Source organism: Argentina silus (assembly GCF_951799395.1).
Source record: "Argentina silus genome assembly, chromosome: 12".
NCBI lineage: Eukaryota > Metazoa > Chordata > Actinopteri > Argentiniformes > Argentinidae > Argentina > Argentina silus.
In genome coordinates this window covers 18,530,526-18,554,725 of record NC_139666.1, presented here as the reverse complement: position 1 = coordinate 18,554,725, position 24,200 = coordinate 18,530,526, and the positions used below count along the sequence as shown (strand labels likewise).

The 24,200-nt window shown below is 47.8% G+C and overlaps 2 protein-coding genes across 4 annotated transcripts in view; one reads left to right on the top strand and one right to left on the bottom strand.

Moving 5' to 3' along the window:
• st6gal2a (ST6 beta-galactosamide alpha-2,6-sialyltranferase 2a) overlaps window positions 1-4,190 on the top strand; it is a 31,009-nt gene extending 26,819 nt beyond the window's left edge. For all 3 annotated transcript variants that reach the window (XM_083681892.1, XM_083681890.1, XM_083681891.1), the window contains exon 7: window positions 1,227-4,190. In XM_083681892.1, the coding sequence (XP_083538018.1) occupies window positions 1,227-1,474 (248 nt within the window). In that variant the 3' untranslated portion in view covers window positions 1,475-4,190. The remainder of the gene's footprint in view (window positions 1-1,226) is intronic.
• On the bottom strand, window positions 190-23,523 carry tmtops2b (teleost multiple tissue opsin 2b; the record flags this gene model as incomplete). Its single annotated transcript, XM_083681893.1, has 4 exons — window positions 190-408; window positions 5,384-5,617; window positions 8,494-8,819; window positions 23,157-23,523. The coding sequence occupies 4 exons, from the start codon at window positions 23,521-23,523 to the stop codon at window positions 190-192; spliced, it is 1,146 nt and encodes a 381-aa protein (XP_083538019.1).
• Between the last annotated feature and the right edge of the window lie 677 nt (window positions 23,524-24,200).

The following is a 24,200-nucleotide window of genomic DNA, read 5'->3' as shown; positions in this document are numbered from 1 at the left end:
CGACAGGTAAACACCGCGGCCAGTTAACATATCGCTGGGGTTGGCAGGGGGGGCACCAGCAGGTGAGACACCACAGGATTTGGCCCGATGGAAGCGATGAGTGGTTGGTAGAATCGCTAGCAAGCGGAGCCATGCATTTTTCATGGTGGTCATGGTCATGATTAGCCCCCCCCCCCCACCCCCGCCCCCTCAGGATGTGACCTCAGGGGGTTTGGAGGTGTGCCCAGTGAGTGGGGTGCTGCAGCCTTGGTTCAGGACCCCGGTGGAGATCTGGGCGGTGCAGGCAACCGTGTTGCTGTAGACCCGGCGGTTGAGCTGGATGGCGGTGGTCTTGGAGGGCATGGAGGACGGGCCGTTCTCCATGGACCCCGACTGACAGCGGAACATGATCCGGAAACACTTGTAGAACTGTGAGAGGGGGAGGAAGGGAGTAGAGAGGAGATCAGTTAAGAGACAGGCCCTCTCGCTCCGTAGTATCTGGCCACACATACACACACACACACACACACACACACACACACACACACACACACACACACACACACAGCCAGGTCATAGAATGGTCTTCCACAGCCACAGGTAGTATGGCATCCGTTTAATCTTTTTTTGAAGTTGGTCAAATGTATCTGTTCCCCAGGTTTGGCAGAGACAACCCTGTCATAGTGCTCTTTGATATCTCCAAATAGAGCAATGCTTGCTGTGCTTAGCCTGGCCTCTCAGGCCATTAAGCAACTTACATAGATCGTCCTGACAGCTGCCTACTGAGCTACCCCACATCACTCTCTCTGAACTTCACTCTCTCTGAACTTCTTCCAGAGAGAGATTTGAAACATGTAATATATACGATAGAATTCAGGTCCGGAGAGCCCGTCATGGGTGAGGAATGGGGTGTGTGTTACTGTATGCCGTGATCCTATCACAAATTACTGCGGTAGAGGCAGGGATCAGTCATGACAGGACAGAGGTATAATGGAAATAATAAACTGCTGTAATACAACTGCTGCTCTAGAGATGATAAACAAATGTTCCCTAGGGTGTAGGGAATCGCATGAATATATCAAAGGCTTTGAGACGTTGAGACTTCAGGGCTGTCTTTGCGAGAAGCACGATGATGTATGGTATTCAGAGACTATTTGTATATACAGGATGCGTTGACAAGTGTAACTAGTGTGTGTGTATAATGCGATCTAACCCCCCCTTCTCTCTCTCCTGTGTTGTAATTGCAGGCATCCTCCTGATGATGGCGCTGTGTGAGCAGGTGCACGTGTATGAGTACATCCCGTCCCTGAGGCAGACGGACCTGTGTCACTACCACGAGCGTTACTATGACGCTGCCTGCACCCTGGGAGCCTACCACCCGCTGCTTTACGAGAAGAGTCTGGTCCAGCGGGTCAACACGGGCCCGGAGCGCGACCTCAAGAGGAAAGGTCGCGTCACCCTCCCCGGCTTCAGCACCGTCCACTGTGGCCTCTGAACTATGGACTATGAACTATGAACCCTCAGAGCCCACACACTGAATCACCACCATGACCCCCCCCCCCCCCCCCCCCCCAGGTGTAGTGTCTGTCGACTTAGGGGACGGTGCAATAACCCTTTGGTCTGGGGACATGGAACCTTGAGATGGAACCACTGAGAACCATGGAGAACTGAAGCCATAGCCACCTCAGAATGGGACCAAGCTGGAGGAACTGTCTGGGACGGTCCAGTGAGACCACCTCTGGATCAGAACATTTCAACACAGCCCACACAGGGATAAACCAGCCTCCCTCTGAGAGTACACAGTACAAGTGGCTTCCAGTGACTTTTATCTCTGCTTAAGCTGAGCCGGGTGAGCAGAAGAGCTGACTAGGGTAGCAATAGATCAGTGTTTTTAGATAGAGAAGCGTTTTTCTTTTTTTTTTACATATATATGTAAATAAATATATTTACATATATATACATATGGATGTGTTTTTGCTGTTGTATATTGTGTGGTTTATGGAGAGCATTGGTTGCTCTTCTTCCTAAAGGAAGTTTTTAATGATGGATATTTTATCGGTCTCAAAGGGTGTTAACGTCAGACAATGTGACCAGTGGTCTGCACTGAATGTCTAACACACTTTCATACTGAACACACACACACACAAACACTTATAAACACGGTGTACACCGCCAACATATAACACATGCCTTCGTACCCACTTTACACATGCCTAACAACACACACCCTTATACATACAGTATCTCTAGATACAGAAAAGCTGGAACGACACCAAACACGTCTCACCTTCAGTATCATCAACCGAGATGGATGTACATGTTATTGATCTACAGCTGATCGGCTGTTCGACATTCCTTAAAAATATCCTCTTGTCTTTGTACAGTCATATTGTTGTCATCAGGGTTTTTTTTTTAGCACTGGTTCAACCACTCGCCTGACTGCACAAACCGCTTGCAAACTCACAGATAGATGATCACTTTATCACTGGCTCCCACTTGAACCGCAGCAGATCTGTGTCGGTTAGCTACTGTAGGTTACCAGGGACACCCAGGTTAAAGGCTTTGGTCGCCTGTTCTTTGGCTTTATCCAATACAATGACGTCATTTAGATTCATCAACGACACCAAAGGGACAGGGGCTAGGGGAGGGGGGGTCAAGGGTCAAGGGACCATAGGCACTCACAACAACAGTTCCCTGTGTATAGAAGCTGACTGAATACTTTCCCTGTTGTCTTTGTAACAGCCTCAGACTTTTATTCAGATACATAATGTACTATACTGTAGCCATGCTGTATATGCAATACTACAGTGTATTGTGTTTTATTGACGATTTTAATGTAATGTTTTTAATAGTTGCAATTTGAAGATGGCCACTGATTGGCCTATAGTGTTACCCAAATCGTCCAGTGTTCTAGAAGCCGTAGGGGAAGTTGTGAAAATGGAATGTCTGAAGTCTCTTCGGTCACTTTTCAATGAATGTCATTTATATCTTCTACTGTAATGGCCAAACGTATCCTTAGTGTGCAGGTGACTTTGGGCGTCATCGCTGGATTGTCTCACAATCACTCAAAGCTGTCACCGTTTGTGGCACTCGGCGCTGAACACTTTTTTTTCTCCGAGCCCCATCATTCACAACATCTTTGAGTTTCTCATTTTGCCTGGATCCTCCGATGTGCTGAAATAACTGTCCAAAATAGAATGGAAGTGGGAAAAAAACTCCGCCTGCAGAGCCCTTTTCTCTGAAGCAGTTGTATTTCGACTCGCTTGCACTGTTTTTAATTGGGTTTTCTTGTTTACACTGACTCTGTGCCAGACCTGCAGTGTGTTTTTAGCTTCAGTGGCGGGTGAAGGGAGACCTATGCCTGGGAGAGGTTGTCGCTCACTGGCCATGTTAGAATGTGATAGCGGTACAATGCTTTCAAACCACAGTTCCAATGATCAACCTCTCATCCTAATCGTCCCCCCGTCCCCCCCCCCACACACACACACAGCAAGCTAAGAAATAAAGCCAATTCAGCCCCATCTATAACATGGACATCAAGTGACAAGGGTCGAGAGAGAGAGAGAGAGAGAGAGAGAGAGTGGGAGGGGTTGAGATTGACAGTCATATAAATGGTGGTAATACACACATTCAATACATTTGTGGCGGACGCCGTTTGCTATTGTAGAGGGTGTTGCTGTGTTGGTGTAGTACTTTAACAGGGTTGCAGATGCTAATACATCCAGTCATAGACATGACGAATGTTGCCTGTGGGTAATTAGACACTGCTGAAGAGATTCTGGTTCTTACCAGGCAATAGAGGCATGAGGAGCAGTTACTAGACTTGCGAGAGGTTTAGAGGCAGAGCTGTTGTCAGGGAATCGAAGGACTTGTCTTTGTGAGTGGGACTCTTGGATGGCCGTTAGCATTACACAGCAACAGGTGCATCTAGTTGTAGCCCTAGTTGGGCTAGGGTTAGGGTTAATCCTAACCCGTTAGTGAAGAGCCAAATTGTGCTCTCCGTTGGAACAGGCCTAAACCCTAACCCTCTCACGAAGAAATCAAAGAAAGATACACATCTGCTTTTGTGAAGCCAGAGGAGCTGCAGAAGTCTTGTAAAAGTCTTGCAGATGTTCAGGTATTGTTTCCATTTTGTTTATTGAGTGTTGGATCATCAACTGTAGTTGTTACGCTTGTGATTGTAACACACCGATGGTGCAAAAAAAAAGAAACTGAATCTATTGTATATAAATACATTTCTAATAACTTTTTGTTTATATACCAATGCACAGAGCATGCAAATCTGGAGCAGGGCTAAGAGTCTTAAACTGTCCATGTCTGTACTGTACCGTAATATAAGTAGACAGCATAGTCTTCAGTGTTCTGAGAAGTAGGAGACCATGCTGAAGATAAAATTTGTCTGCAGGCCGTGGGCTGATTTAAGTACGTGTATGAGTAGGGAAATGACTTCCAGCTGGTATAACAGCTATTATTAGTTCCCTAGAAGCACTTGCCATGATCAAATGAAATGCTTCTGGCAACAGCAGTGGAATCTTGATACTGTGCCAAATTTCATTTATTTTTAAGGTGCTATTATTTCTCTCTGGGAGGTTGTAGTGGGGAATGACAGCGTTTATAAAACATTTTAAAACTCTCTGTTAGGAGAACCACACCAAGGTAATGTTCAGTAGAAATATAGAATAGAAGATTTTAATGTTTTAAAACTGATGAGGTATTACTTGACCTTAACGAACAGAAATGCTCATTCTTTGTAATCTCTCATCACCCAGATGCATTTGAGAAGCACGGAGACCAGGAGATCATTTTTGGAGGTCACTGCTTAATTTGATCCCTCTCCTCTCTATATGTGGCTCTCCCCCTCCTTTCCCCCGCCACCACTTCCTCATTTCTCCTCTCTTCATCCCTGTCGTTCTCTCTTTCTCTCGCTCTCATGTCTGTATGGTGGAGATTTTCTGCACCACACTGCCTTTGAACTGTTAACATGTTGTCGCCTTCTGAGTTTCCTCAGAGATTTATATGGAGGCCTTGAGGGAGGACAGAGAGAAGGAGGAGGAGAGAGGAAGCATTTATGACCATACACCAGAGCAGAAGTGTTATTGAACATTTTATTCTCAACAGCCTTGGGGATGTTTGTTTTTTTGTTTTTTTTAAATAAGATGTTACTTTTGATTTATCATTGAAGGTCTCTTTATTAGACTTGAATGGGTATTTAAAAAGACTGTTTGTATAAATTCAATCAATGTTGTTTTTTTTACTGTGTAAATAAAGAAGTTGTACATGTTAAGAATTTCTCCCGGGTTATTTATGGAAGAATATACACACACAGACACTCACTCACAGACTGACTGACTGACAGAAAGACTCACTCACAGACTGACTGACACCCACCCACCCACCCACTCACCTGTTTGTTCATGAATATATAGATGACTGGGTTGATGACGGTGCTGCTCTTGGCCAGTAGAGAGGGCACCACAGTGGCCACGGGTGTGATGGTGCCCGGCCGGCCAAAGGTTGCCATCAGGGCCACCACGCCGTAGGGCATCCAACACAACACGTAGCACACCACCGTGGTGATCACCATGAACAAGATGTGGTACTCTCTCCGCCGAGCCGCAGTCTTCCGGATCTTACCCACCTGTGGAGAGACAGAGGAGAGAGAGTATTGATTTTAAGGAGGATGGATTAAATAAAAGACAAGGAGGGGGGGGGGAAGGAGATTTAAAAAAAATACGAGTAGAATAGGCTCCCATTAGACATACAATATGAGAGCTTCATGTTTACTGAGACCTGTTTAAAAACATTATAAATTGTCATTTATTTGTTCACTCTCAGGCCGTGGAGGACAGCTCACCTAGCTTTCTGTTAGAATGTATTTTCCTGAGTGACCCTTGGAATGTGGTTTACAACAAGGGTACCAGACCCCAAGATCTCTGTTGATAACATGTCAGACTCAATGGTGCAGAGCCTAACTGAGATGAGCCCTATGTCCTGGTTTCATGTTTATTACCTACTATAAAATTGACTGCAAACTCTTTGTAGTTGCCACTTCCCTGCTGACCATTCTTCTGGACAGTTGTGTGGTATCCCAGATCGATCAGACTAATAAATTGTCTTTATGTAACTTTTAATTTGAGTACCCACCTTCCATGCATCATTGGATATTATTCTTCAATATCAGAAACATCATCATCACCTTCATATCTCAGTGTCTGAAGACATGGGCTGATTTCCATATGAAGAGCTACAGTGTGTGCCATTTCATCAACTCCCTAATGGGAGACCAGTGAGTGCCTTAGGGCATATTTATTAATAAGACTAGATTATTTTTGATGACATTTGATGATAAATACATATTACTATTCAGGAGCAGAGGGAGAGGGCGGAGAAAGAGAGAGAGTGTGTGAGTGTGTGTGTGTGTGTGAGAGTGTGTTATTGAGCTGAAGCAGTATAATAGAGGTCCCAAAGGAGCACGCTTAATTCCGCGCACGGGTGTCCTTCTTGCTCTCTAATTCTCTATCAACATCATTCTGTTCCACTCAGTTCCACACTCTTTACCTACTCTCAACATCGCTCTTTCCTCCCTTTCTATCAGTTGCTCTTGCTCCCTTCCTCTTTCTCTCTTTCCCTCTCTCTCTCTCTCTCTCTCTCTCTCTCTCCCTCCTCTTGCCCTCCCTCTCTCCTCCGCTCTCTTACCTTCCACCTCTACACCCCCCCCCCCCCTCTCCCTCTCTCTTGGGCCCCTGTAGTGAAGGCTCATTGCAATGCCTGAGGGTGACTCTTCTAACACAAGCCAGTGATAATCAGTCCGTCCGTTCCGTTCCGCTACCCTTCCCATTTCAGCCAAGAAGGAGGAGTACTCCTGCCTGCCGCATTCATCTATCTCTCCCTCGTTCCACTGTCAGTGGAAAGAAGGGTTGGGAGAAAAATGGAGAGATGGAAAAAGAAATATTCTGTATTGAAATTATTCCCTCTATATCAGAGAATTAGAACAGTGTTCTACACTTTCCTCGCTTAAACTGAGAATGAACACATGCGCACAGACACACACGCGCGTGCGCAGGCACCCAGGCACGCAGGCACCCAGGCACGCAGGCACACACACACACGCACACACACACACACACACACACACACACACACACACACACACACACACACACACACACACACACACACACATATTGATAGAAGTGTTCTGATTGGAGAAGCAATTAGAACACACCTGGTGCAGTGTATGCACCCCAGTGCGTTGCTCTATCTCTGCTCCTGACCTTATACTCTGTGAGTGTGAGCCTATGAGCTGATTAATTTAACCATTAATACCCACAGTGCACTTATTGCGAGACATTCGGATTGAGTGAAAGCTGCTTATGGTTATCAAACAGATGAAAATGTTTATTCAAAGGGAGGCTTCACGTCGAATCCACAATATAAACCAGAGAGAGTGTGAGTGTATGTGTGCACGTGTTTCTTGCCATTTCTCATTCCATTCCATGCATTTCAATGAGCCCGTCCTCCGATTTCTACCTTCGCCAGCCTCCCCTGAGTTTGTCTGTGTATGCGAGTGCGCAATGTGTATTTATCCTACTGTATATATTGTACAGTAGAACTACATACTGCAGTACAATGTGTGTGTGTGTGTGTGTGTGTACATATGTTATTTTCATATGCTCAATCTGAGTGGCTTAGGCTTTGTGAATGCTTCTAAGCTGCACTAAACAGATTTGTTTAGGTAATCCACCATTCTTCCAACCTTCACACCTCTCAGAACTAAACCTTTTAAATCAGCCACTGAGGGTGAAGGGGATTTAACCACTCTCACAAGATTGACAGAGAAATGTCTCTAATCCTCGCCCAAATTAAACACACCTGCACTGGCTTTGGCCAGTATTTACACACTGAGTAATCCTTTTGGTGCAGTTCTATTGGCTACAACACCCCTTCGGTTTCTGAATGGGGGGGGGGGGGGGGGGTTCCTGATCTCTAGCCAAAAAGCGATTCTAAATGTTGAAAAACAAAGTGATGCGGAGTGAAATTATAGTGTTGCTACAGCAACCTTCTCCTCTTCTCCTTCAGCCTCTCTAGCCATTGGAGATGAGGCAGCTGGACCCCCCCAGAACAGCTAGTCTAGTATCCTGGGCTCGGCTGAGGCAGCTGGACCCCCCCCTGAACAGCTAGTCTAGTATCCTGGGCTCGGTATTTTAAAATGTTTCATCTAGATAATAATTATCCAGATTCTTTTTTTGCTATCCAGGTTCAGATCTATCTTGCAGATTTTGAGTAGTATATGGTGAAATCAGCCAGCTGGATTGAGATGGGGCAGCTGGACCCCCAGCAGTGTGGCAGTCCACGATCGGTTAGCCAATGGGTGACAGCTTCAGTACACAGCCATCACAGTATGCAAGTTGCTTCTATGGGGTCATCATCAACAATGTGTCTACAGTACAGTACACACACACACACACACACACACACACACACACACACACACACACACACACACACACATACCTGTTTGACAGCCCAGAAAAGCCTCCCGTAGCAATAGATCATGATCAATATAGGCAGGGCCAGGCAGAAGATGAAGAAGCAGATGATGTAAGCGTGGGACTGGGTGGTCCGTAGCTTCCAAGACACAGAGCAGCTGGTGCCGGCCCCCTCCAGGTCATAGCTACTCCAGCCCAACAGGGGGGGCACTGTCCACAGCAGGGAGTACAGCCAGGACCCCATAACGGCCAGTAGAGGCTTACGGTAGTCGGGACCACCCTTGTTGTACACGGTCAGGGTGCTGTAGCGGTCATAGGAGAGGATCACCAGGGAGATCAGCGACACAATACCTGAGAGAGAGACAAGCAAGGGAGAGAGGGTAGGATCCGGCGGAAGAGAGTGAGAGAGAAAGATGAGCAATACGAATGGCAAGAAGGAACAGAGAGGGATAAAGGAGGGAGAGAGATGAGGGAGGGTAAGGTGAGTGAGAAAAGAGATGGATTGAGAGGGAGGGAGGGGTTGGAATAGAGAGAGAATAAGAAGGGAAGGCATGGAATAAGAAAGCGGCGAGAAAAAGAGTAAGGAGAGGGAAAGGGAGGGGGGTTAGAAGACAGAAAACAGATTGAGTTAAAAGATCCAACAGGTCGATGTGCCTGGACATAAACATACTCTCATAAACATGACATGAAAAGGAGATAGATATCCATGTCCTCCTCTCATGTCAATGCAATTTATGTGCACAAATCCAAAGGTAGCGTAGGGGCTAGACACCAAAAGAAAGCTACAGAAAGAAAGTAAACCACTGCTCACTGTTTACTGGTCTTTAACTCACTCACTGCCAAAGTATTCCGGAACATTCACCATCTAGAGTGCTTTAATGTGGTATTTACCTAGCAACGATATTTGGATTGGCTACAAAATAAAGCATCATCATTTATGCATCTTTGTGAATAAAGTCATCCTTGGCACTCTAGAATGTTGACAATTTGGGTGACTTTATTCACCCTCGGCACTCTTGGGCATCTGCCTAGTTTGCCCTATGGGCCAGACGCCTATGGTTATAAATAGGCGTAAATACCAACACCTGACCATGACATTCTGAGTTTTTTAATGAGATACATTATGTGTAAATGATGCAGCACGTCGCTTGTGTTGAGATCTGAATGGTGAAAAACACTGCATCTCTGGGTTTCTTATGCGTATTTGTACAGCCAATTATCTCGCCCTGTTGTCCTGTGAATGTTCCTGCATTATGCTGTAGGTGGGATATTAACGAGCTCTGCATGACTGTAGCAATGTCCGTTTGTACACAGAGGCAGACGCAGTATGGAGGTAAGGGATTTTCTCCCGTTTATTTTAACAAAGGGGTTTGCTGGCTCGGCTCGGCTTTCCAGCCTCGTTCAAAGTCTTTTGGTCCTGTGCTCGGCTCGGCTCGGCTCTCCTCTGCTCTCGCCGTCAGCTTCTCCAGCTTAGCTCCCTTACTGAAATGGCAGAAGCACACCCATCTTAAACATTCGCCGGCGAGACTTAATTCGCAGCAGGTGTGCAACAAAAGTCTCGCCGACACAACCCCGGCCACGGTCCTGTAGCTCCCTCTACAGGCCGAACGCTGCATGTCCCCCCACATACCCCCACCGCCCGACACAGGCCGGGGACCCGACGGCCGACGACCTACTCCCCCCCCCCTGCCCGGGAGAGGAAGTCTGCCACGACCATCTGTGCCCCCGGTCTGTGCACGACGGAAAAGTTGAAGGGCTGCAACGCGAGGTACCACCGGGTGATCCTCGCGTTTACATCCTTCATGCGGTGGAGCCACTGGAGGGGGGCATGGTCGGAGTAGAGGGTGAAGGCGCGACCCAGCAGGTAGTAGCGGAGGGTGCCGACCGCCCACTTGATGGCCAGGCACTCCTTCTCCACGGTGCTGTACCGGCCCTCTCTCTCCGACAGCTTACGGCTCAGGTACAGCACCGGCCGGTCGGCCCCCTCCACGCGCTGGGTCAGCACTGCTCCCAGCCCTCTATCCGACGCGTCCGTCTGTAGGGAGAAAGGGAGGTTAAAATCAGGCGCATACAGGACCGTTTCTCCACAAAGAGCCCCCTTAAGGGCCTCGAACGACCCCTGGCACTGGCCCGACCATTGGACCGGATCCGGGGCCCCCTTCCGGGTGAGGTCCGTCAAGGGACTGGCCAGCTCTGAAAACCCCGGTACGAACTGGCGGTAATATCCCGCCAGCCCCAGGAAGGCCCTCACCTCCTTCTTTGTCTTGGGCCGGGGAGAGGCGGCGATAGCCGCAGTCTTTTCAATCTGCGGTCGCACCTCCCCCCGTCCCAAGTGGTACCCCAGATACCGGATCTCCCTCCGCCCGATCACGCACTTTTTCGGGTTGGCCGTTAGCCCCGCCTGCCTCAGGGACCGCAGAACAGCAGCCACCCTCCGCACATGCTGCGGCCAGGTGTCACTGTGGACGACAATGTCGTCTAGGTAGGCCGCAGCATAGGCGGCGTGCGGCCGCAGAATACGGTCCATGAGGCGCTGAAAAGTGGCTGGGGCTCCGAACAACCCGAAAGGGAGCACGGTGAACTGGAATAACCCGAGCGGAGTGGAGAATGCCGTTTTCTCCCGGGACACCGGCGAGAGTGGAATCTGCCAGTATCCCTTCGTGCAATCCAATGTCGTGAAGTACCTGGCCGTACCAAGCCGGTCCAAGAGCTCGTCGACCCGGGGCATCGGATAGGCATCGAACTTGGAGACCGCATTAACCCGTCTATAATCCACACAGAACCGTATAGTCCCATCTGGCTTGTTGACAAGCACGATGGGGCTACACCAATCACTGCGGGACTCCTCGACCACACCCAGCTCCAGCATGGCTTCCAACTCCCGGCACACAACGTCTCGTTTGTGCACCGGCAACCTATAGGGACGCGTGCGCACCGTTAAACCCGGCTGCGTTTCTATATGGTGGTCGATGAGCGTAGTCCGACCGGGCAGGGGAGAGAACACGTCGGCGAACTTAAGCTGCAAATCTGCAACGTCCGCGGCCTGGCTAGCAGAGAGATGGGTATCAATATCGACCGGAGTGCTACCTTTCGGTTTTGGGACTTCCGGACCGAACTCCTCTCTCTCTGGAACTATCGTAGCCAGAGCAACAGTGACCACGTCGTTCCATTTTTTTAGGAGATTGACGTGATACACCTGCAAGCTATCCCCCCGGTCCGAGCGTATAACCTCATAATCCACGTCCCCCATGCGACGTGTGACCACAAACGGCCCTTGCCACTTCGCGAGTAATTTCGTGCTGGAGGTGGGTAACAGTACGAGCACCTTGTCTCCCGGTGTAAACTCTCGTAGGGTAGCCCCCCTGTCATACAGGCGTTTCTGACGCTCCTGGGCTTGCAGCAAATGCTCACGTGAGATAGCCCCTAGGGCGTGGAGCTTTGTGCGCAAGTCGAGGACGTACTGGATCTCATTCTTACTGTCGCTAGACCCTTCCTCCCAATTTTCTTTAAACAGGTCTAGGACACCCCGGGGCTTACGGCCGTAGAGTAATTCAAACGGGGAAAACCCGGTGGAAGCTTGGGGAACTTCCCGCACCGCAAACAACAGGGGATCTAGCCATTTATGCCAATTCCGACTATCCTCGTGGACAAACTTCCGGATCATTGACTTCAAGGTCCGATTGAATCGCTCACAAAGGCCGTCCGTGGCCGGGTGGTAAACACTGGTTCGAATCGCCTTGATGTTCAGCAAGCCATACAGTTCCTTGAGGGTGCGTGACATAAAATTAGTGCCCTGATCGGTGAGAATCTCTTTCGGGATTCCCACGCGGGAGATGACTTGAAACAATGCTTGCGCTACACTCCTGGCAGAGGTATTGCGCAGAGGTATTGCCTCGGGGTATCGGGTGGCGTAATCTATCAAGACCAACACAAATCGATAACCCTGTGTGCTCCGCTCAAATGGCCCGATAATATCCATCGCAATGCGGTCGAAGGGGTTCTCGACCAATGGTAAGGGCCGCAAGGGGGCCCGTGGGATGGCCGGGGGATTTACTAACTGACATTCCCGACAGGATGCGCACCACCTACGCACCTCTGCCCGAATCCCCGGCCAATAAAATCGAGCCATTATACGGTGCAGTGTTTTGTCATACCCTAGATGGCCCGCCATGGGGTTGAAATGAGCCGCCTGGAAGACCATTTCGCGGCGGCTGCGGGGAACCAGCAACTGGGTTACCTCCTCCTGACTATGTGAGTCACGACTTACTCGGTATAACCTGTCGCTGATAATCGCGAAATAGGGGTGGGCGCGCACTGTGTCTGGCCGTATCAAAGTACCATCAATTGCTATCACTTGGTCAAAGGCTGATCTGAGGGTCTCATCACGAGACTGCTCGAGGGGGAAGTCGCCTAGCAGCGGATAGTTCGGCGAGGAAGTCTCGGGGTGAGGCGCCCCCGCCGGCTCCGGCTCCCCGGCAGTGTCGCGAGGCGCCGCCTCGGCACAGAGCACATTACACGCCACACACCTCCCTAGCTGTCGTGCACGCATCCCGGTAGCCCTCTTTACCGCTTGAGGAAACCCCTCCCAATCCACACCTAGAATCAGGGGATGCGTGAGGCGTGGGCTAACCGCCGCCTGTACCCTATGGTTTCTCCCCTCAAAATGAATTTCGATAGCGACCAGCGGATATTCGTGAATGTCCCCATGCACACACCTCACCCGCACCCTCGATGCCTTCAACAGTGCCCCCGGTCGAACCAGGCGCTCCTGGATCATGGACTGCATACAGCCCGAATCCAAGAACGCCTGGTGCGTATCACGTTGTATCCTTACCGGAATACGATACGCCGCTCCTGGTCCGGGGGGAGGGCCCGGTATGTCGCCGATGCGGACGACCTGCCCCACGTCCATCGCCCGACACTCGGCCTGCACGTGGCCCGGCCGTCCGCACCGCCAACACACCCCCCCTGTCGCTCGCGGTTCTCTCTGCGGGGCCGGGGCTGGTTCCGGATCGGCGCGCTCCTGCCATCTCATTCTCGGGGCGGGCGCCGGCCTCCCTCCTTCTGCTCCCCCGGCTCCTCCTGGGCGTTGTCCCCCCCCCCCTTGCCGCGGGGCCGGGGTTGGTCGTTGTGGCCCTCGCGGTGGGAGGGAGAGATGGTCCTCCGCCAGACCCACGGCGGTCTTTAGGTCCTGGGGGCGGTGGTACTGGACCCAGGCGGCGGTGCGGGCCGGGAGCCCCGCGAGGAACTGCTCCAATACCACCCGGTTCCCGACCTCCACCGCCGAGTTGTTCTCGGGGTCCAGCCACCGCCATGCGCTGTCCCCCAGCCGCTGGGCGAAGGCGAAGGGCCGGCACCCCTCCTCCATGGTCATGGCCCGGAACCGGCGTCGGTGTTCCTCCGGTGTCAGGCCCAGGCGGTCCCGAATCGCCCGGGCCAGGGACGGGTAATCCCGTTGGGCGGCCGCCGGCAAACTGTGGGCCGCGAGCTGCGCCTCCCCTGACAGGAGGGGCAGCAGATGGTAGGCCCACTCTCGGTCCGGCCACCCCGAGATCCTCGCCGTCCCCTCGAACACCGCGAGGAACGCCTCTGGGTCGTCCAGGTCCCCCATCTTCTGCAGCTGGACCTTAGGGGGACCTGGTGCCGCTCCGGTCCCCGGCGCCGGCCCGCCGGCCCCGCCCGCGAGCCTCGCCGCCGTCAGCTCCGTTAGAGTCGCCTGCTGGGTCTGCTGCAGGGCTGACTGTTGCTCTAACACGAGCGTTATCCTCGCGATTGCCGCTGCTAGCGCGTCCATCTAGTCCTCTGTGTCCCAGGTTGGGCGCCAATGTAGCAATGTCCGTTTGTACACAGAGGCAGACGCAGTATGGAGGTAAGGGATTTTCTCCCGTTTATTTTAACAAAGGGGTTTGCTGGCTCGGCTCGGCTTTCCAGCCTCGTTCAAAGTCTTTTGGTCCTGTGCTCGGCTCGGCTCGGCTCTCCTCTGCTCTCGCCGTCAGCTTCTCCAGCTTAGCTCCCTTACTGAAATGGCAGAAGCACACCCATCTTAAACATTCGCCGGCGAGACTTAATTCGCAGCAGGTGTGCAACAAAAGTCTCGCCGACACAACCCCGGCCACGGTCCTGTAGCTCCCTCTACAGGCCGAACGCTGCATGTCCCCCCACAATGACAAACTCACCCTTTGATGTCCTGCTGAATGAATCTGTACTGTATTATTATATCTGTATCAGGAGTATTGCCTTAGTGACTGTTATTGCTGTTGTCTTTTGTCTGTGCTGCATGGATACATCCACTTCCTTCTTGGGGATTACATATTCTATCCAGAGGGTACAGGAAGGGCGATGGTTTATGGGTTTAGGAGGGTGGGAGGGGTGGGAAGGTGGAGGGCGGGAGGACAGTTGGGGGGGGGTACAGTCAGGGAGGGGAGGGTATGTCAGATCCCATTTGTCAGGTATGGGTTTATCTCTATGGATGCATTGACCAGAATCTGCACCGTCATTGTGACTCAGACAGTAACCCCATTTTCACAAGCACACACATGCACGCACGCACGCACGCACGCACGCACGCACGCACGCACGCACGCACACAAAGAACTTTATTTCCATCCAAGGCCACACAGATTCACAGTCTTAAAATCATGGCGAGGGAAATACTGAGTGTATTGTAACATTGCTCCATGCCGCATTGTCCTCAGACCTGCTTTACACTTGAACTTTAAAGACATTTTAGATTGTCCCTAAACTTGACTTAATCTCCTGCAGATGGATTGTGACTTATTGAGGATAAAGAGTCAGTTGCTGCTACTCTCTCTGCATCACAGTGAACTGCGGCCAGCCTACCGCTTCATCGCCAAGCTTTGATCTCAAACACCACTCTGATTGAGCCTGATTGTATGGCTAAAAAAGGGGTGAAAAGGGGTCTTTTCATAATCTCAGATTATTTCCATATTAACTTGCATATGCACACGTGTGTGTGCGTGTGCGCGCGCACACACACACACACACACACACACACACACACACACACACACACACACACACACACACACACACCTAATGTCCTGCAGGCAGTGACTGTGTCCTCATTACAAGCACATTACCTTGACTGTTTTATATCCCCAGGCGCAATGACGCGTGACACCACTTAAACCTTAGGAGTGTTTGTATCAAAGGAGTGTTTGTATCAAACAGCCAATAAAAACCCAGAAAATTGCCTTTCAACCTAGACCGGCCTCCGCTTTCCTTCCCTCAATGTCAGCTTATGAAAGGAGAGGGACTGCCTGTCCTAGAATGAACACACACTACGCTACTACAGTACATGGCTAAATGTGTGTGTGTGTCCTCCTGTCAGGCCTAGTTCTGATTGATCACCATTGATCACCAGCCTCTAACAAAGACGTTGAACAAAGTAGGACAGCTCCACAAGGATACAAACACCTCAGGCAGGAGGACAGAGAGTACCAAGCCAAGAGGGGGCACCACCCTACATCCCCATCTCCTCTCTTCTATTCACACAATCAATGATCTCTTATCCCTCTCAAACATGTTGTGTCCCCTTCTAAACAACACCCTCTCTCCTCCCCTTTCTCTCATTCATTGACTTGTGCTCATGTTTGGGGAACAGCTACAGTACAGTTTATTCTCTTTCTTTGTGCTTGCATTGCATTTCATTGTGTGTGTGTGTGTGTGTGTGTGTGTGTGTGTGTGTGTGTGTGTGTGTGTGTGTGTGAGTGTGTGTGTGAGTGAGTGTGTGTGTGTGTGTGTGTGTGTGTGTGAAAACAAATGAGGCTACTACTTTGTCTACTTTTCTACATCTTGGGAAGTGTTTTATGTGTCTGTTGAACAAAACACAAATTTCCATCCCTGAAAGGACAAACAAGTTGTGTCCAATCTAATATAATCTAATAAAATAAAATATCATACGTTGTTGTTTTGATCGTTCTCTGTGAACATTTTCAGATAACTGCTCTTGTATGCTTATGATTCAATATTAAAGCATTAAATCACTTCAAAAACACTTAAGAAAAAGCTTTTACTGTAATAGATCATGTGACTGTAAAAGGAAACATTGACATTTGATTACAGTTCATATACTATTATCCCCTGCTGACCAAAATATAATTCAGATTTATGTTTCTGAGAATATCTCCAGTACTGTTTGTCTGACAGTAGAAAAGAGCTAGCAACATGGTTGCAAATAGAACCTATATACCTATACCTATAATAAATCCATTATATAGGTAGTTATCAGTAGGAAACAGTTTTGCTCAGAATGGTCTTTTACCTCCCTCTCAGCATAACAAGTCAAGTTGTATAGATGCCACTGTTGTATAGATGGTATGATGAATGTGAGGACAAAAATGCATCTGTGAGTCCATTATCTAGTCCTGTATACTGTAGGTGTCTCTTATTAGTAGTTCTTGGGTATAGGTCTCAGGTTTAATTTTAGCTGTATCAGACAAAGACAAAAAGGTTGTGGATGGGTACCCTGGAACGAGCTGACACCAACAACAGCTGTGTCTCCTACAGCACAGTAATTATACAACCTTTTTGTTTTCTCTCTAGACTTTTACACTCTCTTTTTCATTATCTTCTTTTTTCTGTTACAGTATTTCCCTGGTGGCTTAGAATGATTCAGATATTATTATTTTTTTATATCCTGGATCAGATCGAGCTGGCTGATTTCCCCAATACTACTTGAAATCTGCCACATGGATCCAACCCTGAATCGCAAAAAATATCGGATTAAAAGTTTTGAAATACTGGGTCCTGGGTATCAGACCTGGGTTAACTGCACTATTCAAGACTAGCTTACAGTACCCAAACTGGGAACTACTGTAACCAGAGCCTGCATGGTGGTACCAGAACCACCACCAGAACCAACATCGCTATAGACATAGTTTTAATGATAGTTGTCTCTTTCTGGCGCTCTGTGTAATTTGGCTTGTTAATTGTTGAATTGTTATCTTGTTGAGTGTCCTCGGGAGAAGAATTGTATTGAATTAAATGTATTACTTTCATTGTTATGAGTAAGTGCTTAGGTGCTCATTTCCATTAGGTGTAAACTATACCTTTTCATAGACAGAAAATCTATCCATAATTTTTTAATGATGCCTTTTCTATTCCCTTTGTCTTATCTAAATCAAAATGTTCTCTCTCTCTCTCTCTCTCTCTCTCTCTCTCATTTCTTGTTCTCTTGGTTGTACCCTGCTTTCAACCATTCCTCTTTCTTCATCACACTCCATCCATCTCTCTCCATCTCTTTCTAGTGTGTCATTGGACAAGACAAATGCATCTCTGTATGTCTGGCATCACCAACCTGTCAACACTGTAAAAAATGTCTGAGCCTGCTTTGGAGCCTATACAAACACGGCTGATATTGATACAGTGGTGCCATCATCATTAATACTGTGACGGCTCCTCTTAGTCCTGTCCACTGGCTATAAATGTAGCAGGAACAGATAACAACGTAATGGGATCTGTGAAGAACCAAGGTTCTCAGTAAACTCAGTAGAATCCTCAGGCGCTTACCACACACACATACGCACACACACACACACACACACACACACACACACACACACACACACACACACACACACACACACACACACATATCATCCTTGCTATTGTATGCATGGGAGACAATCCAGTGGGCACAAGCCAAGAGCAGGGCCGTATTGTAGGACAGGTACTTCAGATCCACTGTGTCCAAGGGCTCACATGGAGGACCACACAATGCAACCAACACCAACTCCAAATCCCAAGGCGGGAATGGTGGGTTTGGAAATGGGTCTGATGCGACGAACACCTTTGAGGAAGCGAGACACCAAGGGATGAGACCCCAGTGTAGCACCATTAATCCCTACATGGCAAGCAGAAATGCCAGCCGCATACACCTTTAAGGCAGAAAAGGAATGGCCCTGTGGCACTTTGGAATGGTGCTCTGGCACTTTGAAAGGTAACAACCACTGAGACAGGGAGGCTAGTGGCTAGTAGGTTGGTCTTCTCATAGACACCCATGCAGGTGTAAGCACCACTCTCTTGACTGGGAGTTTCCCCTTAAGAGGAGAGCTGTGTCTGGGTTGAGCAGGCCCATTGCATGACTAGCTATAGAACACAGAAGTCATGTGCTTCTCCACTGGAGGGACCACACCATGGACAAGAGGCTGCTTGTTAATGCAAGCCATCTCATGATGTTGTTTGTTCTGACCGAGACGTGTTGTCCTGCAAGAACGGCACAAAATGCTTTACCGCCTAGAACACTGACGGGACTTCCAGGGCACTGATATTTGCTTTAGCCAGGAAGGATCTCTCCAAGGTGCCAGCACTTTTACGCATGACGGGGTCACCGTTACCCCAACATGTACGATGGTGTAGGTGAGTGGAGGGGTGCAGACGTTAACTTATTCATGAGCAGGAGTCCTGGTGGGACCACTGCTATCATGGATGCCATCATTCCACAAGAGCTGCAATACACAATGTATTCACACCATGATTTGTTTAGAAGTAGAGAGAGGCATCCTACCAGTGCAGCAATGTGCAATATGCCGCAGGCGTCTTGTTCCAGCCCCAGGAACAGAACCTGTTGACTGGGAGAAAACCTGTTGGCTCTTCAAATGATGTATTCAAAACCCCCCAGAGACTCAACATGGGCTAGCACTTCCATGGTCTGGCTCTGTATGAGTTCCAGTGACTCCACTGCCAACAGCCTGTTGTCTATTTCATTTAGCACTCGTAGTGGAGAAGCTGGGACTCTCTTTCCCAGGCAGAGTTAAGAGCTCTGCCAAGCTCATTCTCACTCTGTGCACAGATCACTCACAGCAAACCCCAGGGACCAGTACTACACAGCACATTAACAGACGCAGAGCTAAAGTAGAAGAAATAACACTCCACATGCTGATTAGCCTCCCCAGGCTCTCCTCCACACTCATCATTTACGCTAACAGCCTCATGTTGTTCTCGGTCCTCTACTGTCAGGGGCGATGTTCAGGAACAACCATGAGGTTGGGATAGAATCTTAATACCTAATATACCTTAATACGTATGTTAACCTTTCTTCAGCTACGAAAGTCATTGGAGCAAATGACGAAAGTCCCGGTTGGTTAAGAACAAATGACAACGCCACTTGTTGCCAGGCAGTTCCAGTGTGGTAGCTGGAGAGGAGATAGTGAGTAAGGAACTGTCTCATATGCTGTGTGTGTATCTGTGTGTGTGTGTGTGTGTGTGTGTGTGTGTGTGTGTGACATGTAGAAGTAACAGCGTATAATTCATAGTACTGTGAAGATGGTATATTTTGGAGTGATAGACTGAGCCATTACCCTGAGCATCTGGCATGGTTCAGGGATAGGGAGTCATGATGATGGGTAGCCTCAAGCTAGCCATACCAGCTAATGCGGTACGTCCGGAAATAATGGATCGAGGTTTTGGGAATCTTCCAGGGAGAGTCTTCTACTCACAGACAACTCTACCGACAAATCATGAGTTTGGGTAGGTGGGTGGCTCAGAATAAAGATGCGCTCTCTATAAATCTAAATTAATCTCTACTATAGTTATTGCAGACAGCTAACATCGGCAAGCCTCCCGAAGTGAGCGATTGTTTTGTGTCCAGAAGAATAACGATAGGCAGATTTTCTGCGTGTGCATGTCTGTCCCCATCCATCTACAGGACCCTGTGTGCATACTGTATGTGACCATCTGGATTCCCAGTGTCTTACTGACAAAGTGAAAAGTTAGCTTCCTACTTTGTGAGTGACTTTGATCTTATAAGGCTCCAGGCATGGAGCTCTCACTAGCTGATTCAAAACAGTGTATGGGTGTGTGTGTGTGTGTGTGTGTGTGTGTGTGTGTGTGTGTGTCTATGTCTGTGTATGCACTCAAACAAGTCAAGATTCTGACCATCATGACCCTGAACTGAGGAAGATGCCAGAGGGGACAGGAGTGTCTCTGAAATATGTAGCTTGAATCGGTATAGAGAAAAGTGAGAGAGAAAGAGAAGGAGAGAGGGAAACAGAGAAGAGAAACAAGTGATGTAAAGAAATGTGTTGTATCTGGAGCCAGACTATTGAGTCAACTGATACAATATGATACATTTCAAGTATTTGATAGAACACATCGACTCCTGTAGCCACAACATGAGTTCATCAGTCAGTGCATTTCTGGTGGTGGTCTGCCCAGGATGGCCGCAGGATGACACCTGAAGATCATCATGCCAAGATAGAACTGGTCAGCAGACCAGCATGTGGGCTTGTCTCTGTGTAAAGGTGTTCCTGGTTGCTAATAAGCAAATAATATATGACTGAATATCCAATAATAAATCAAAAATCAAAGAAAAAGGTATGTCGAGAGAGGAACCAGAATGAGGTAAAGGGATGGAGAGAAGGGGAGAGACAGGAGAGTAAGAGCAAATCATTTCAAAGGCTTTCAATGGTGTAAAATAATGATTATGCAAAGTGCCTATTCATTACAACAGCATTGAGTTCACCTTTATAAAGGACATGCATATTTCTCCATAACTTAAAATGTCAGTAGCTCAATAATGATGCGTTATACTCACACGTGCGTCACACGCACACACATCTTACACTGCATTAACATATTTCCTTGTTTGTTTGTCTGGCAAAATGAAATATTCCCTCCGCTTCTGTGTTTGAGTGAGATAGAGGGATATTTCTAATTTACTTCATGCTACACACACACACACACACACACACACACACACACACACACACACACACACACACACACACACACACACACACATACACACACACAAACACTTCTGGCTAAATAATATGTAGCAGATTTTTTTTACCTTATTTCAGAGGGAGAATCAATACAAAGTCAATACAAAGAGGAACATGTGAATCAGTTGCTGTACACCTGAGAAACAGCCTGAGGGGAGCAGAGCCAGAAAGCACCTCCTGTAACACGTCTCTTAAGGATCCCATTTCTGCTACAACAGTTTCTCTTCCAGAATACATACATACATACATACATACATACATACATACATACATACATACATACATACATACATACATGCATGCATGCATACATACATACATACATACATACATACATACATACATACATACATACATACATACACACATAATTCTATCTTTCTACATGTTCTGATGCATCTTAAAAGAATATCCTAAATCTCCCACTATCACATTTTGTCCATGGATCTTTAATAACCAGATGATGAGCTGACTAATAAACTCATAACATCAACTAGGCTCGTTTTCAGTACTGTTTATTTTGTATATATCTGCGAGTGACAGTTGTTATGGACAGAAGAAAGGGAACAAGAAAAGTGAACAAAACACTTCACCAACCCAACAATCTTCGTGGCAGAGGCAGACTGATTCCCATACATTCACTGTTTAATATTCATAGGCTCTGCACACAGGGGGCTTTACATAATCTCAGATTATTTCCAGTTGTCATGGACAGAAGAAAGGGAGCAATAAAAGTGGACAACACCTTTCAACAACCCAACAATCTTAGTGGCAGAGGCAGACTGGGTGGGATATGACAATGTACATATTCTGTAAATGTTTTTTGCTTTTACTAAAATCAAGGTATTAAAATGGTTATGACAGCCCTTTATTTTTTGTTCATGGTCATAACGGGCAGCCATACAATTACTGTGCCAGCCCTAGGCACTGAGCAGCTCTGTCCTCTGCAGTTGCCTTGAGACATTGACTGAAAGGTCTCTCCTAATGCTGCGTTCTTCAACCCTGGCCCTGGGGCTTCTAACCCAAACCCAAACCCTTACCCTGACTCTTCTGGTGAGGCTCAGCACTAACACACTGGCGATCAAACTAATCAAGGACTTGATCAGTTGAAACTGCTGTGTCAAAACTCAAACCCAAAGAATTACAATTAATACCAAATACATGTAGACTAGTGTTCATGTTGGTTCCAATTGAAATACAATACCCCACACTCAGTGTCACAGAGAATGCTAAACGTTGTGCTGGTGTTAATTGCTTTCATTTACAGTGTATAGTGTATTGTATTAGCCTAGGCTACTGTAGCGACTTCAGCAGGAAATTCTGAAAAACTCAGGAGCTCACGTAGGTCCTGGGTCTACTTTCAAATTCCTTGTGAATTTCGTCATAGGCATTGTATAAGTGGCGATTTATTAGATTTGGAAGCATGAACCCACCCATTCAAGAACCTCACAGATTAATCACTAATTTGCATTGACTCGTATTCTTGAAGAGCAACCGTTGTGACTTTTAAAATTATGTTATGTTACGAGACCATATTCGAGAGTAACAATCTGGGAAATTGCTGTAAGAATGTGTTGAACACTAAATGTATAATAATTATTCGAAATAATCCAGAGAAAATTGAGGTGGAACTTCCGTGTGGACCGAGAAGTGAAGACACACCTCAATACTCTCTTGTGAGAGTGGGATGCTGCTGTCCCCTAGGTATACAATTCAGTTTGAGTATGACCAGCCTCTTCTGCATTAAAGTTCGTTCGCCGTAATTCACGCAGTTTATTGCCATTGTGAAAATAAAAAAACCGATGTCTGCAGCCCTGTTCAAGAACTACAGTTTTAAACTATGTCTGGCGAACGAATTACCTCACCGTGCCTAACTCTAATCAACACATAACGTGTCTAGGCAATGGCCTTACATGACGATAGAGAAAAGGCGTCAACTCACCGAAGCAGGAGTTGATAAAACCGTACCAACTGCAGCCGTGGCGACCCAAGAGCCACTTTCCCTGGGTACTGGATGCGAAGCTGAGCGTGGTACCGAACAAACACACCAGCATGTCGCTGACGCTTATGTTGAGCAGGAGCATGTTGACAGGGGTGCGCAGGGTCTTGAACTTGCAAAAGAGCAGCAGGACAACTAAGTTGTTGAGAAAGCCGAAGGTCATGATCACGCCCAAGAACACGGAGAGCACGATAAACCCTACCCGGGAGAGTGTCTCCACCGGCATGTTGTTCCATTCTGCGTCCAGGAAGGTGAAAAGGTCTTCGCTCACGTTAAAGCTGGAGTTCAGGTCAGCCTGATCAGAAAACATCCTGGACTCAATTGTCACATTACTCAGGATGAAGTTTGGGTCCGTTGGGGTATTGCGCACGGAGCTCATAGCATAACCCAGCAATGTATGTCTATCATCACCCACGTGGCAGTCTAATAGCTGCTCTTCAGAAAGATGTTCACCTCCGTTTAAGTGCAGCTGGATGATTATTAATCCATGCTTTTCACCACGGCGAAATGCCACTGTTACCCTTCTGTTTATTCAATATTTTGTGGCCGTGAAAACTTCACTAAGCAGCTAGTTTAGCGCATGGTGTGACAGGCACTTCTTCTCGACAAAGGCAATTTTATATAATGTTATAGCATGCAATACGATTCACGAAACAGTCATGACAATGCTATGTCCCGTCAAGTCTATAGTGGGGTGAAAAAATGATGAATTTCAATTGTGTGGCGATGGCGCAAGGCAATCCCTACTGCGCTGGTCCCCGGTGTCCATCGCCGTTACGCGCGCATTATTCGGCGTTCATTCACGACTCTGGAGTAAGTGCAGCGGCTGCAAAAAGTGTCTAATGTACTGTTATCGCGAAAATACCAAATAATCTTTACTATAATTATCATTAAGATTGTTACCCTTACACACTAACAGTTGCCACACTTGGTATCTTGCCACTCCAAATATAATTAAAATGTGAGATTTTTAATTTGCGTCAAAGG